General features: G+C 43.4%; 1 protein-coding gene across 8 annotated transcripts in view; it reads right to left on the minus strand.

Moving 5' to 3' along the window:
- LOC125398825 (histo-blood group ABO system transferase 2) overlaps window positions 1-14355 on the minus strand; it is a 44917-nt gene that overhangs the window by 19571 nt on the left and 10991 nt on the right. For 2 of the 8 annotated variants that reach the window (XM_087899838.1, XM_087899836.1), the window contains exon 1: window positions 12483-12619. The exons of 3 other annotated variants lie outside the window; for them this stretch is intronic. Coding sequence is in view for 2 of the 5 variants with exons in the window: in XM_087899835.1 (XP_087755961.1) it covers window positions 6528-6540 (13 nt within the window). In the remaining 3 variants the exon portion in view is untranslated. Of the gene's footprint in view, window positions 1-6527; window positions 6736-12482; window positions 12620-14355 lie in introns of those variants that run through there. 3 more of the 8 variants (XM_087899835.1, XM_087899837.1, XM_087899831.1) reach the window with 3 other exon arrangements.

Genomic DNA, 14355 nt, shown 5'->3' on the forward strand with positions numbered 1-14355 from the left:
CCTGTTCTCTCAATATCACCTGTTCCCCACAAAGTTCATTTATCTTCTCACGCCATTGACTGTTGACTCACCTAAATTCATTAACTATCCAGACATCCTTAGACATCAGTCACTCTAAATAAATCCTACACTCACAATTACAAGACATAACTAAACTCAAACTGTCTCCCCTCTGACACAGACACACACTCTCACAGGCAAACCCTCAGTTAGATGAAGATCATCCAACAAACTCTCTCCTCAGCTTCACTAGCCCCTCCTTCAATGCCTCCCCTGCTTTCTTGGTGCCTCTCTTCAGTGCCCTCCATCAGCTGCTGTCCCTCTTGCTGCAAATACAGCAATCGTTGATGCCCCACCCCCACTAACTGCCTGTCCCTTGACAATCCAAGTCCCCCTTTGGGAACCAAAGCCAAATTCCCTCAATCTTTCCACACAAACCCTAAAACCATTACAGACCATCCCTCTCACCATTTTTCAAAGCTTCCCCAATCACATATGATCCAAAAAATATTTCAGTTTCAGAACCCACAAAACACCCCAAGAAAGACAATTCTGATAAAACAAAAGTCTCTCAAAGTGTATTCTCCCCAACACAACCAGGCCCTATTTTAAGATAAAAGTTGTTCTCCATTTGACCTTATATAGACAATATGAAATTTCCTGGCTCCTTTCAAGAGCCACGAACCTAACAGCTTCAAGTGTACATCCAAGATAATGTCTTTTTCTAAATTCCATAACTTTACATCTGTTCCTAGTTTATCTGTCCCAAATATTTCAGGTCAACTGAATAACACTCTAGAAAGTCCAGTGCTGGCCACAACTGTTTCTTCAGAATCTACATCCTGGTGTAGCCTCATAGACTATACTCCCCTAATCCCAGATGGTCCTACATAATCTGGACATTGATTTACACAGCCTGCTCTTCCCATCCTTAACCAACAACCCTGCTTCTGTGGATATCCTAACAACAATGCACAAATGTCAGCAGGAAGCAGCTAGAGAAAATGATGGCCACTTACCCAACACTCAGCATCCCAATAATAAAGCAAATAGGTGGAGATGTATAGCTATCCTGAACACAGCAAACGAGACTCTGTCAGACCTTGTTCTTCTTCCCCATTTTCCTCTGCCTTGATAAAATCCATTAGGTTATATTCCGAAAGGTAGTCATCAAAGTCTAGTCTCTTATTGGGCTATTTCTTCCTCCTGAGGCTGACTACCACGGTACAGCTATCAAAGTATTTTAGTCCAACAATCATAAGCCCCCTTTGGCTCAACTAATTAACATGCCCAACTAAAATTAAACACCTCATCCTAAAGGTGTTTCTCATTTTACCTTTATAAGCCCATAGGTCACGTCTGTCTCTGTCTTAAGGCAGTCCCTTGTCCTTCTAGAACAAATATCCCTTCCCTTTCTCCCTTGCTCCTTTCCCCTTTTTCCTCCTTCTCTATCTGCTGTATTTGTCTCTGATTGTCTGACATTTGTCCCTCTGGGGCAAATAAATCTCTTTTGTGCTGAGAACTTGGTCTTAGGTGTCCTGAGCCCACACAGATCCCTTCAGTGGGAACCTATGGTAATTCATAACCCAGGTAGTGATAAGTTTCTGTCTTTTCAATTGATACATAGTCACTTTGAACTATACTTCCTGATATAATTTCTCCTTCTCGATTCTCTGATGGTGTTGAAGGTTAACTGTAGCTTTGTTAATTTGGCAGAAAGAAGCAAACAGCTCCTTCTCAAGGCTACTGGAGAAGTTCATTTCATAGGTAAAATCAGGCCTCACTTCTTTCTAGAGCTACTACGACTCCAGCTGTAAAGACACAGTTTGTCTATGGCCAGACTTTACTCTGGAAAGGATAAACTCATAAAATAATTTTCAATGTAACTTTTTACAGCTTCTTTGTATAAGGAATTGTTTTACAATGACTGCTGTCATTAATCAACCACCTCTATCTCATAGTAAATGACTAGATAGAAGGAAAAGTTTTAAAATTTGTGTACATCTAAGAAAATGTGTTAATATGTGCAAATGCAAGGTGTAAAGGTCTAAAAAAGTGAATTAAGGTATGTAAAAAATAAAAAATATTTCAGATTTTCCTTCTCACTATATTGTTATATTAAGACTTAAAATGTTCAGAGTTTTAACATTAATCAGTGGAGTGTTGATAAGCTATTAATCTAATCCTGGTATAGCACTGTTTACTATTATAGTCATGAGTTCAAATATTTACATTTCCTTTGGTTGTCTTCTAAGTATAGACTAAGTATAGACTTAAAATGTTTCTGATCATGCTGAAAACATCACTGTCCAATTATAAATCCATCACCTTGGACAAAGAAAAGAGTATTAATGCTTTGAGCCCAGATTCATTTCTTTGGGTTCCCAGTCTTTTACTACGACTCAACACAAATCTACTGCTTTTTCTGTTTTGTATATTTCAGCACAGATTACAAACAGTGCTAATGATAATGTGTCTAAAACTTTTATCTCTTTTGGTAAACTTAAAATTCAGATAAGCTTATAGGAAGTCACCTCCTGTAAGGATCCTCCTCTCATGGATTTAATGGACTCCAGATAAGTACTCCTGTCATTCAACAGCCAGACCTCTCTATTCTCGAGGGTGGGATCTTCCCCTTCCCCTGGTCTTTGGAGATTAGATTCAGAGTTCATGCTTTGAAAAGAAAAAAAAATGAAAGAACTGTGGGATAATGTTCTTGTACCCGGTAAAGATTTGTCACTTGTATTGGTTTAATAAAATGCTGATTGGCCAGTAGCCAGGCAGAAAGTATAGGCAGGACGACAAGCCTAGGAAAATTCTGGAAAGAGGAAAGGCTCAGTCTACAGTCAACACTCAGATGCAGAGGAAGCAAGATGAAATGTTGCACTGAGAGAAGGTACTATGCCACGTGGCTAAACACAGACAAGAATTATTGATTAATTTAAGCTATAAGAGCAAGCTAATAATAAGCCTGAGCTAATAGGTCAAACAGCTTAGATTTAATATAAGCCTCTGTGTGTTTCTTTGGACTGGATAGCTGAGGGACCATGTGGGACAGAAACTTTTATCTACAAATCCACCCCTTCCCCCAGTTACCAGGACCACAGACCTGACAGTTCTAAATGTACACCCAAGATAAAAATATTCCCCTAAACTCCTTAATTTTACCTGTGCCCCTAGTCTATCTCTGCATGAATAGATTTACAATCAAGTGAAGAGTGAAAACTGTTTCAAACTTGCAGCCCTACATGTTTCTGAAGGAATTTCTGCCTAGCCTGAGCCCTTGCATACTAGACTGCTCCAAAGCTGCCTATACTTCACTATCCCTAGGTGATCTTACAGGACCTGGACAGCGAGCAAAACAGATGTTCCCCCAGGCTGTACTCTTTTCTTTCCAGATCTTTCACTGTTTTTCCAGCCCTGCGGCCTGCTCCCCAACAATGCCCCAATTTCAGCTCAGAAGAACTTATAGAAGAAAATATATCAACAAAAGGCAGGAATGATATGGCTGAAGATATGGGGAACCAATGGCTAACTGATGTGCCTACCGACATGTCGAATGAGACTCCAGAGGCCACTTTCTTTCTCACCACTGCAAGTCCCTGTTGCATAGTTCTGGCTCCTCTCAGCTCTTCTCCCATCCCTACCCTAAACAGTCCCCGAGCTTCCCTTCCCTTCCCCCAGCTACTCTTTATAATAGCTCAAGAATCCTTACCAAGAATAGCCTTGGATCCTTACCAGGTCCATTTATACTCCCAATAGACCTTGTGCTGATCATAGGCACCCCACTTAAAAGATGACATTTTTCAGATGGTCTAAGTGTGTTATCAAACATCCTTGTTAAAACATATCTAAAAGGTGATAGATTTGAAACCACATAGAGAGTCGGGGAATGGAGAAAACTGGATGCTGGGACAGGAACTCACAATTCAATTGAATCACTCTTATCACACAGTGAGTCATTCTAATAACATTGTAAAGTGGGCTAAGGGCAGGTTAGCCTCATTCAACACTCTTAGGTGGGTTTTGAGCCTATTGCAGAAATCCTATTTGGTGGTTGGTGTGGTAACAGTGTTAGCCATTTAAACATAACCCCAAATAAGAAATGGTCTGTAACAGCAGGCATACTTTTGCTCAGGAATTGGTTGGCCACTTCATGACTGTGTGCAGGCACCCTTACTCTAACTCTAAGCTTAGTTTATTAAGGGAGAGCATTGCTTTGAAAATGGGTCCCTTCCTTCCCTCATAATAAATCTTTCCCTTTTACATGTTAGCTGCGCTTATTTAAACTCTTCCCACAGCAAGATGCATATGATATGTAAACGTGTAAGCACTTTAGGTCCTTAAAAGCACTAGGTCGTGGTGCATGGGGACCCAGAGCAATAGGAGATGTCAGAGCGGAGCAGGATGTAAGGTAGGGCAGGCAGTCAACTGAGCTCTGTGACGACAGATGGTGACATTTCCTCTTCCATCTCTGACACCACCTTACTCCTGCACAAAAATTTGAAAAATCTGCCCAGGCCAGGAGCCCCAGCTTTTCTCCCTTATTCCTACTTCCCTGGCACCTGGGCAGCCTAGACCTGGTTCTCGCTTCTATTCTCTGAGAGTTTACTCACCAACCATGGCTCACATGGTGGATGACAAACTGACTACCTTGGGCCTCCAGCCCCTCCCACATCCCTGCTTTTGCTGTGCTTGTCACTCCTTTGCATTACTTTTGCTCCCCTCCCCGCCAGCACTTTCAGCCCTTGTGTGGGGCATCCTCCCCCAGCAACCTCCAGTGCTCACCCATGGGCTGCAGCTTCAAGCACAGCTTGCTTTCTCACCAGCTTCATTCTCATCTTAACTTGAATCCCAGAAACTGAACCATCCTGGGCCCTGCTATGAAAGTATGGGTGATCCACAGCACCCACACGATACCAGGGTCCCTCACTGGGACTAAGAGGCAGCACCAAGCTTCCTCCCCACCCCAAATTCATCTTCCCAAATAGCGTATGATGAGGTCCCATTAAGTGTGAATGTGTTTAAAGACACTGAACTTCGCACTTAAATTTGCTAAAATTAGTAAGACGGCTCGGTAGGTAGAGCCTTTCTGCATAAGCTGACAGCCCGAGTGGGAGCTCTGGAGCCCAGGAAGTAGAAGGGAAGCATCTCCACCGAGTTGTCCTCTGACTGTCACAGACAAGCCCACGTGTTCACATTTTATACAGAGATATATTTTTAATCATAATTTTGTTTTATGAATTTAAAAAAGGGAGAAAAGAGGAAGTATGAGAAAAAAGTTTTTCATTTTTTTTTCACACCCAAGGTGGTCATCCAGCAAGGGCCAAGACTCCATAGTCTGCCCCATCTTTTAGAATTCTGGCAAACAAGTCTGTTTATTATTTAATGACCTTAGCCTTTGTGCTGATAATTAATAATCAGTGGCACCAGGATGTAAGGTCCAATCCCACCAATGAGATGAGAGTCACCACTCATGCTAGAATAAAAACCCAGCAGACTTTGTGCTCCTTGATCACACATAGCAAACCCTTTTGTCAAAAGAAATTCCCTTCCTGAATCAATTTTCCACTGTCTATGTGTTTCTTTGTTCAACACCAAGAATATTCTTTTCCATCCAAAGGATCATGACTTGACCAGGTGAGACCTGGGGAGCGAGTCTTATCCTCCCTCCTGACGTGGGATTCCCCTCTGTGTGCTGTGAATATCATCGGTTAATAAAGGAACTGCTTTGGGCCTATAGCAGAGCTATAGGGGAACAGAGCTAGGTGGAGAAAACTAAACGGAATGCTGGGAGAAAGGATGCAGAGTGACAGAGAAGCCATGTGTAGTCCTGCCAAAGCCAGATGGAACTTTAGCCGGTAAGTCACAGCCACGTGGTGATACACAGATTAATAGAAATGGGTTAAATTAAGAGGTAAGAGTTAGCCAATAAGAAGCTAGAGCTAATGGGCCAAGCAGTGATTTAATTAATATAGTTTCTGTGTGATTATTTCGGGGCTGAGCAGTGGGGAATCAACAAGTGACCTCTTCTTACAACACCCTCCCATCACACCTCCTCGCCAGACCACCTCCAGCCATGAAGGATTACTGGCCACTCAGCCACCTGGAGATGCTTCCCCTTGGCCTCCTTCCTCCCCTTCTCCCTACAGATGGCTTGGACTCCTCTGAGCTCCTGGAAAGCCAGCTTCAAGGCCACTGGCCACCATCTCGGTCCTCAAATGCCTAGGCAGGTGGAGAAGAGGCTGCCGTGTACGGAGACAGACAGACTTGCATTTGCACTCAGCGTCTGCAATGTCAGATCAGGACTCTCCGCGGCGATCCAGACCTCTGCCCCCTTGCCCACCCCTCAGCAGTACACACGCACGAGCACACAGATGTAGGTGCTCTGGGGGCTCCTGCCAGGCCAGGAAGCCTGGTCCCGACACCTCTGAGCCTATCGGGCCCCAGTAGCAATGAAGGTCCAACCAGGTGGTTAGCAATCAATCGAGGGTACCCACAGCCCCCTCCCTCACCCCTCAACTCACCTCGGAGGTCCATGAAAGGGCCCTGGATGATTAAATTTCTGAGCAGCAAGTCATTAGGCACAGCCCAGACCTCAGACACACAGCGGGACCCACCCTCAGGAGCGAAAATCCAGTCCTGAATGCCTGTGGGCGGGGACGAACTCTAGCTGAATTTAGATTTGCCTAGGTGTGTCTACAGGAACCAGGTGTCCTCAGTCAGCTATTGCCATGGACACAGGTAGGATCTCACCCACAACTCGGATCCCAGGGATTGTGGGTGTTGTCCTGACCCCGTCCCCCATCCCCCCTCCGCGTCCCCCCCCCCCCCCCCCCCCCCCCCCCGCGCCCACCTGCTATCTACGCTAGCCTGCCTTCTTTGTGATTTCCCCAAACCTGCCCCCACTGCCTTCTTCAGCTTAGGCTCCTTCCTACTTTATCAACCCTCTCCCAAGCTCTCCTCTTCTGACTGTTTTATTTTAGGATATTCTCTCTCATCTCTCTCCCTCATTTCTCTTCCTCTTCTCCCATCTCTTCTTCTTCCTCCTCCTCCTCCTCCTCCTCCTCCTCCTCCTCCTCCTCCTCCTCCTTCTTCTTCTTCCTCTCTCTCTCTCTCTCTCTCTCTCTCTCTCTCTCTCTCTCTTTCTCTCTCTCTCTCTCCCTCTCTCCATCTTTTTAATCTCTCTATCTCTAGGCAGGCTGTCCTCAACATATTCTGTACAACAGTCTTGAACCTCATCTGTTTCTGCTTCCCAAATGCTGTGATTATGGCCATGTAGCTGTCCACCCCCCAAGTTTATTCAGTCCTAGATATGGAAACCATGTCCCCAGCCCTCCTTCTCATCACCTGAGCACCTTGAAGTCACATCTGCTAAACAATCCAAAGTCAGTGATATTTTCTACCTTATTATTAACTCTTCAGTGGTTCTCAACCTGTGGTTTGTGACCCCTTTAACCAAGTTCTATCTCCAAAAATATTTACATGACCATTAGTAACAGTTACAAAATTAAAAATATGAAGTAGCAATGAAAATAATTTATGGTTAGGAGTCACCACATGAGGAACTCTATTAAGAGGTCCCAGGATTAGGAAGGTTGAGAACCATTGCTCTAGGATGGGAAACTCTTGGTCCTAGTACTGTGGGACAATGGCTTCACCCTGTAAAGATTTGTTTCTTGTACTTGTTTAATAAAATGCTGATTGGTCAGTAGCCAGGCAGGAAGTACAGGCAGGTCGACCAGGCAGGAAGTAGAAGCGGGGTAACAAGAATTCTGGGAAGAGGGAAGTTTCAGTCTGCAGTTGTGACCCAGCCGCAGAGGAAGCAAGATGTGACTGCCTCACTGAAAAAGATACTAAGGCTCGTGGCCAACATACCCAAAAATTATGGGCTAATATAAATTATAAAAATTAGTTAAGAAAAAGGGCCTGAGGTACTGGGCCAATCAGTTTATAATTAATGTAGACCTCTGTGTGATTCTTTGGGACTGAACGGCTGCAGGACCAAGTAGGACAAAAACCTCAGTCAACAGTCCTAGTGTTATGGGTCTGGGATCATCCAGAGATTCACCAGTCTGACCATTAATGAGGTTTGGCAAAGGAGAGGCTTTTATTCGTATACTGACACCCGGTTGACATATGGGATTCCTGAATTTAGCTCCCAGCCACTTCAGTTAGGGGTTTTTAAAGGCAAAGAACACAAAATTACATCTGTTCTCCTGCAAGCAGAAGGGCAATTCTTGCAAAACAAGTTCTTGTTTACACAAGCAGAAACACTGGTTGACTTTATAACCTAGCTATAACCGGTTTGTTAAAGCTGTACAAGACCAGGCAATTACAAAAAGTAACCCTTAACAGACCTTAACATTTGGATGTCTAATTTTGCTTTAAAGTTCTCTTAAGCACAGAAATTTTATACTTTTAAACACAACCTTGGCCATCATATTCCCCCTTGAGTTATACCCAGAGTCAAGTCCTTGACTCTGTGCTGGGTGCCTTCCATACCCAGACTTAATGAGCAGAGCTAATAGCTCCTAATTTATATATCTGGTTAAGGCATTGACGTTGCAGGGCCAATCATAATCGGCAGGTGAAGGGGAGCCCTGGGCCCTGTGATGGCTGACAGCAGAGTTACTAGTCAGGAAGGACCTGAGAATCAGAATGGCAACCATTTATTTGCTTTTTCCCATTAACGTATTCTTCTTTTCTTTAAGGCGAGGTTTTTCCAGAATACAACCGAGTAATCTGTAATGGTTTCCAAATGATGTGCACAGCTACAGCATTCCCCTAAAGCCACACAGTGACATCCTTGCACTGCGCAGACAGCCCATAAACCAGGGGTCTCCTGTGCTGAAAACCCACCTGAGCTAACAAAGCCATCTGTTCTTCTATCTTGGCAATAGTTTTTTTTTCCTCCTAAAATAGAGAGATCCAAAGTCATCTGGAGCCCTAGGCTTTCAAAGTTAATGTCAGTCATTACTGTACCAGTGCCACTAAGGATGGCGCCTGCTGTCCGTCCCTAAGCTTATTATGAGGGGTGTGAAAAGGGGGATGGCATGTTTGGCCCTGAACATGGAGACTGGAAGGGCCTGCTTGTGCATACCTGTGTTTTTCTCCCTACTGATCCATCATAAACATATGTCCTGGGGAACAGGAATGCCAAGATACAGGCTATCAGGAATTGGCATATTTGCCAAGGAGGCAAGCAAAGGTACAAACTATCAGCCTATGTAAACCAGTTTCAACCAGGAAGTAAAAGGAGTGCTCACCTGACAAAGTGGTGGCTTGCAGCTGTGAGACATTTACAACAAATTTGCATTTTATCCTCTTAAAGGGGGATAAAGGCACATATCCCATTAAAGAGCAGGAGGGCACATAGTCAAACAGAATAACATTATTAGTCTACAACCTGCTTATGTTTTATCTCAGTGGATCTTCACAGGCTTTGGCGAGTGTCAGTTTCTTTGTAGCTGTGTCACGGGTGGCATGAATCTCTGTGATGTGCTTGACCTGAGAATGATGTGTCCAGTGCAGACATCATCCACCTTGACAGCAGTGGGGGCAGATGCTGGCCAGGAGGGACACACCCAGGGACACAGATCCTCCAATGCCAGCATCTCCTAAGGCTCTGGTTCCACAGACAGAACCAAGGTCTTTCCCCAGAGGCCTTGTCTTGTACTTCCAATCTCAGCCTAGATGCTCCTCCCACGCCCCACCCACTGGTCCCACCCAGTCCTGAAGAGTTCCTGCCTAGGGATACTCAGCTCCTGGAGATACCCTTAACACTCTCGGCCAACTACACCATGCAACTCCAGTTCTCAGGACACAACTGCACACCTCTGCAGCTCCAGCCCCTTTGCTGGAGACCTCAGCTTTTCCTCTGACTGATGGTGCCTCTGGGCAGGGTGGGGACATCTTTTCCTCCCTAGAGAAGTGATAGGTGTCCAGAGAACCCAATGAATATAGATGTCCTATTCCAGTTGGTGTTTCCCCATGGTTAGCGACTTCTTCACACTTCTTCTGCTTCGTGATGGGGCTGTCCTCACCCAGTTTTAGCAGGTGAGAACACAGAATCACCCAGAGGCAACAGGGTGGAGCAGAACGGAGTTTGGTGCCCCAACATGTTACAAACTGCAACATTATACAGTAATTGCTCAGTCATCCTTTTCATGAGTGACTTATCAGAGCCAGAGACTTTGGTAAAGGTTAAACAAAATGTCAAGGAATTTAGGAATTATTGCTTTGTGAATAAAGTGGCTATATTTTCCTATAGATTTTTGTTGTAGCAGACTCCCCTTCTGTTACATATTTGGGGATTAATTCCCACAGTTCAGAACTGCTTCCTATGCTTTTGGGGTTTACTGATCACATTCCCAGCTACACGTAAAAACAGTTTCTCACTGCCAGGCCTTCATTCCTCCCTCCCAGGTAGCTACAGAGATCTGCCTTCCTGCAATTACCTTCATCAGTAGGCATTTGGTCAGTGTTTAGGGTCCAGGCAACGGCCACATCCCATTTAAGATATTCACAGACATCCAAGAGGACATAGAATTACTTCTTTCCCAAAGCTGCTGGTTCATAACTGCTCAGACAGACAGAAACATAAGCATTCCCTAGTTTTACCTCACTTAAAAGATTTCTAACTACTTACGCTCACCTTCACCTCAGTTCACTGATGATTCAGTTCAGGAAATTTACTGTTTGTGTTTTAATCTCAATGACAGAATAGATACAGAAATACCACAACTCAAAGAAATACTTCCTTCCCCCTGGCACCACACGCACACAATGCCCATGATAAAAATGGCTGATAACAGCATATACCCCAGAACTGATAACTTAGAGACCTGGGTCTCCTCTTTGTTTCTACTGCTTAGAGCAATAAGTGTAAACTGCAGATCTAGGCCCACAGAAATTGGGGCATCTGGTGAATGTGCTATCAGGTCAGGAGCCATTAGCTTTCCCCTGACTGTTTAAGTAGGTTCCCTGATTACCCGATACCCTCTATGCATGCTGACGGAGAAGTGAAACAGTGATTTAAAAAGCAATTCATGCCCTATTCATAATTTTTACTGAAAACAACCCTTTTAAATGTGTAGCGTAGTTCACTAACCTTCCCCTCTAGTATTCCCTGATGATTTAATTCCTTTCTTAACTAACTTTCTACATTAAGGAGTTCACTGAACATGCACTATACACTCCCACCTTTAAACTGACAGCCACAAATCTCTCTCTCTCTCTCTCTCTCTCTCTCTCTCTCTCTCTCTCTCTGTGAAAACTCTTATCTGATTTTTATGGGGCAAAAGAATTCCAGCCCTGAAACCTGCTAGGCCTGGGGAATTGCTGGTTATAAGGGTATATTTTACTGGGAACATTTGTAACAGAGGAATAAGAAAAAAGAAAAAGAAGGAGGAGGAGGAGAAGGAGGAGGAAAGAAAGAAAGAAAGAAAGAAAGAAAGAAAGAAAGAAAGAAAGAAAGAAAGAAAGAGAGAGAAAGATGGATGGATCCCTGTAGTGAGTAGATCTCTTAACCCTCGGATTTTAGTTTCTTTCGCTAATTGTGATGTCTTTAATTGAATCCTGAAAGGGATTTTTAAGTGGACTCTTGAGGTTCCTGTTATCAACACCTTGAACACCTTGATTAATTTTCAAATTCATGTTTCTTACTCTGTTGTCATCTTATTTCTGTCAACACACTGCCTTCATTCTCCCACCCATGTTGGTCTTAGGCTACAGTACCTCCATCTTGCATTGCATAGAAATCACTGAGGAGCAGAAACCTATGACCTTAAGGCCATAGCCCATCTCACCATCGACTTTCACTGCTCTCCCAGCCATACTGTCTCAGGCCTCCACTACCTGGCTGAGAGCTAGATGGAACTGGAAACCACAAATCTCAAGGCTCCACTCTCTCTCCTCCCCTCACCTGGCCCATCAGAAAGAGAGACCACAGTTGATGTACCAGAAAACTCAAGCTGTGGACATACCTGCTCTTGCCAACATGCTAAATGGAGTCAATAAGGTGCCATCAGAATCCTAGTAAGTTATTTTGTAAGTATCAAAAGACTGATTAAGAGCTGGAATTTGTCTCAGTTGGTAGAATGGCTCTCCTAAGCATACACAAAGCCAGAGTTTGATCCCAGCACTTTTCAGGTGGAGGCCGGAGAATCGAGATTTCAAGGTCTTCCTTGGCTACATAGTGAGTCCAACATCAGAGAATCCCTCAGGAAGAAATAGAGACCTATTAGGTATGGCTTTTAGATACATCACCAAAGGCAGAGGACATGAAAGAAATGATTTTAAAAGACACCCTTTCTTAAAATTAAATGTTCTTCTCTAACGAAGGAGAACAGAAAACACAAGTCTTAAACTGGTTGTAAAAGACATTATCATTAGAATTATCATCCGTATTACATAAAGGATTCATAAAATCCATCCTTATAAAACCCTACGATGGTGGTTAAACTTAAATATCAACTTACTAAGCTCTAGAATAGACTAAGACACATCTCTGGGAAGACAGCTCCAGGAAATAGTAACGGAGTGGACATCACCTTCCTGCAGTGGCCCAGATAGAGAGGGGTCCAGGGCAGAGCCTTGTGCATGCTTTCCTCCCTTAGCTTCTGGCTGGTAAGTGTGTTTCTCTTGTGGCTGCCACTGCCACAGCCTGTTGTCAACAGCGTCATTTGAGAAGAAAACACGTCACTGGCTGCATTAGGAATATGGCAAAACAAAAAACAAACAAACAAAAAAAACAACTCCCTGAACCCTACCCAGACCTTCCTCAATATTACTGTGTCTTTCAGAATCTTTTGTTGATTTTTTTTGATTGTCTTATAAACTCAGTAAAAAGACAGGTTGTTGCTCAGGCAACAAAAACAAAGTCTTTGTCCATAGAGACAAGCACTGAGACTAGGTAGACCAGTTTCTTTAGATGTGGGAAACATCTTTAGATGTTTCTTGGTGGCTCACAGACAGCTAATAATAATTTTAACATGCCAAGTACTGCACTTGTTGGCTAATCAATGGAGAACAAGTTTTATAAGGATGAGTGACCCCTTGTCTGTCTTCCTGTGACACCAGGAAATAGCTGCAGTTAGCAACAACTCAGGGGATGTACTTGTTACAGGGTAAGGACCCAAAGACCACTCAGCACCACCAAAGTCCGAATTGAGTCTCTGTGATGACAGCGATCAACTGCCTGTGGAGAAACACTTCTTACAGAAGCCCTGATGCATGTTACAAGAAGTTTTAAAGATAAAGATCACAGAAAAGCTACATCCTGGTTGGCAGTCGAAAGGAGAAACAAACAAGCAGTTGAATAAGAGCTAAGGACATGCAGTTAGAGGGGGCGTTTCGACTCTGAGCTTCTAGGACAGGGTTGGGTGCTTTCCTACAGGACTTTTCAGGGCAGGGGATGGAAACCGAAGATGGCTTCAGCTGAGACATGATGGAGAAATCTTTGCCCCACTATATTTCTTACTGGTGTTAGTGAATGAGTCAAATTGTGGACTCATCCTGTTCTAAAGAGGTGTAGTTGGTTCTAAGAACCATTATTTTGACTGAATTAATCCTTTGTTTTATATAATTGCCAAGAGGTAATTTAAAATAGAGGGCCTAACATTAACCTAATCAGAATGAAGCAGAATGAAAAATAAAGGCCCAGCCAGTGCTGATATCGGAATAGTTAACAAGGAAGACCAAGAGAACAAAGTACCAATTATCTCATTCTTCTCTCCCTCTAGGAAACAGCAGATTTCTCCCAAAGTCATAATACAGAGCCCCCTTATCTCATGTGAAATAAGTATGAGGGTCTCCAATTTTATAGGACTACTTCTTCAAGGGAATCTTGCTGTGTTATAATTCTTTATATACTTTTGTTCTCCCATAACAAATACAAGTATCCTTTTTTATACAACATATCTTACATATATACCTAAGTGATAAGATTCTGTAATTCTCATAACACACCCTCTTTGTTGTTCCTATGGTTCCTCCCTCTTACCCTCTGCCTGGTATACACACACATAGTATGTAGTCCTGGACTACGACTCAGCGAATACAAGATTACTCTGTCATGCTAAATTGTTTTAAACTTTATCATAATCAAAACAAATAATAAACTTACTTGACCAGCTTTCCAAACTTTTGTTCCTTTTTGGGTATTCTGCACAAAACTGACATTCCTTGAAATACTGCAAGACAAGCTATTGCTGAGCTGGCTAACAAACCTTTAAAATTACAACATCAGAAAAAAGAGGACTAATCCCTGAAACCCATTTCTTTAGTATCCGTAGTGGTGATAATCCTCCATGTTTTCTCTGGGTGATGGTGGGTAGTCTTCTGTATTGGCAC

The sequence above is a fragment of the Myodes glareolus genome, chromosome 21 (genome assembly GCF_982192425.1).
Source record: "Myodes glareolus chromosome 21, mMyoGla1.1, whole genome shotgun sequence".
Taxonomy (NCBI): domain Eukaryota; kingdom Metazoa; phylum Chordata; class Mammalia; order Rodentia; family Cricetidae; genus Myodes; species Myodes glareolus.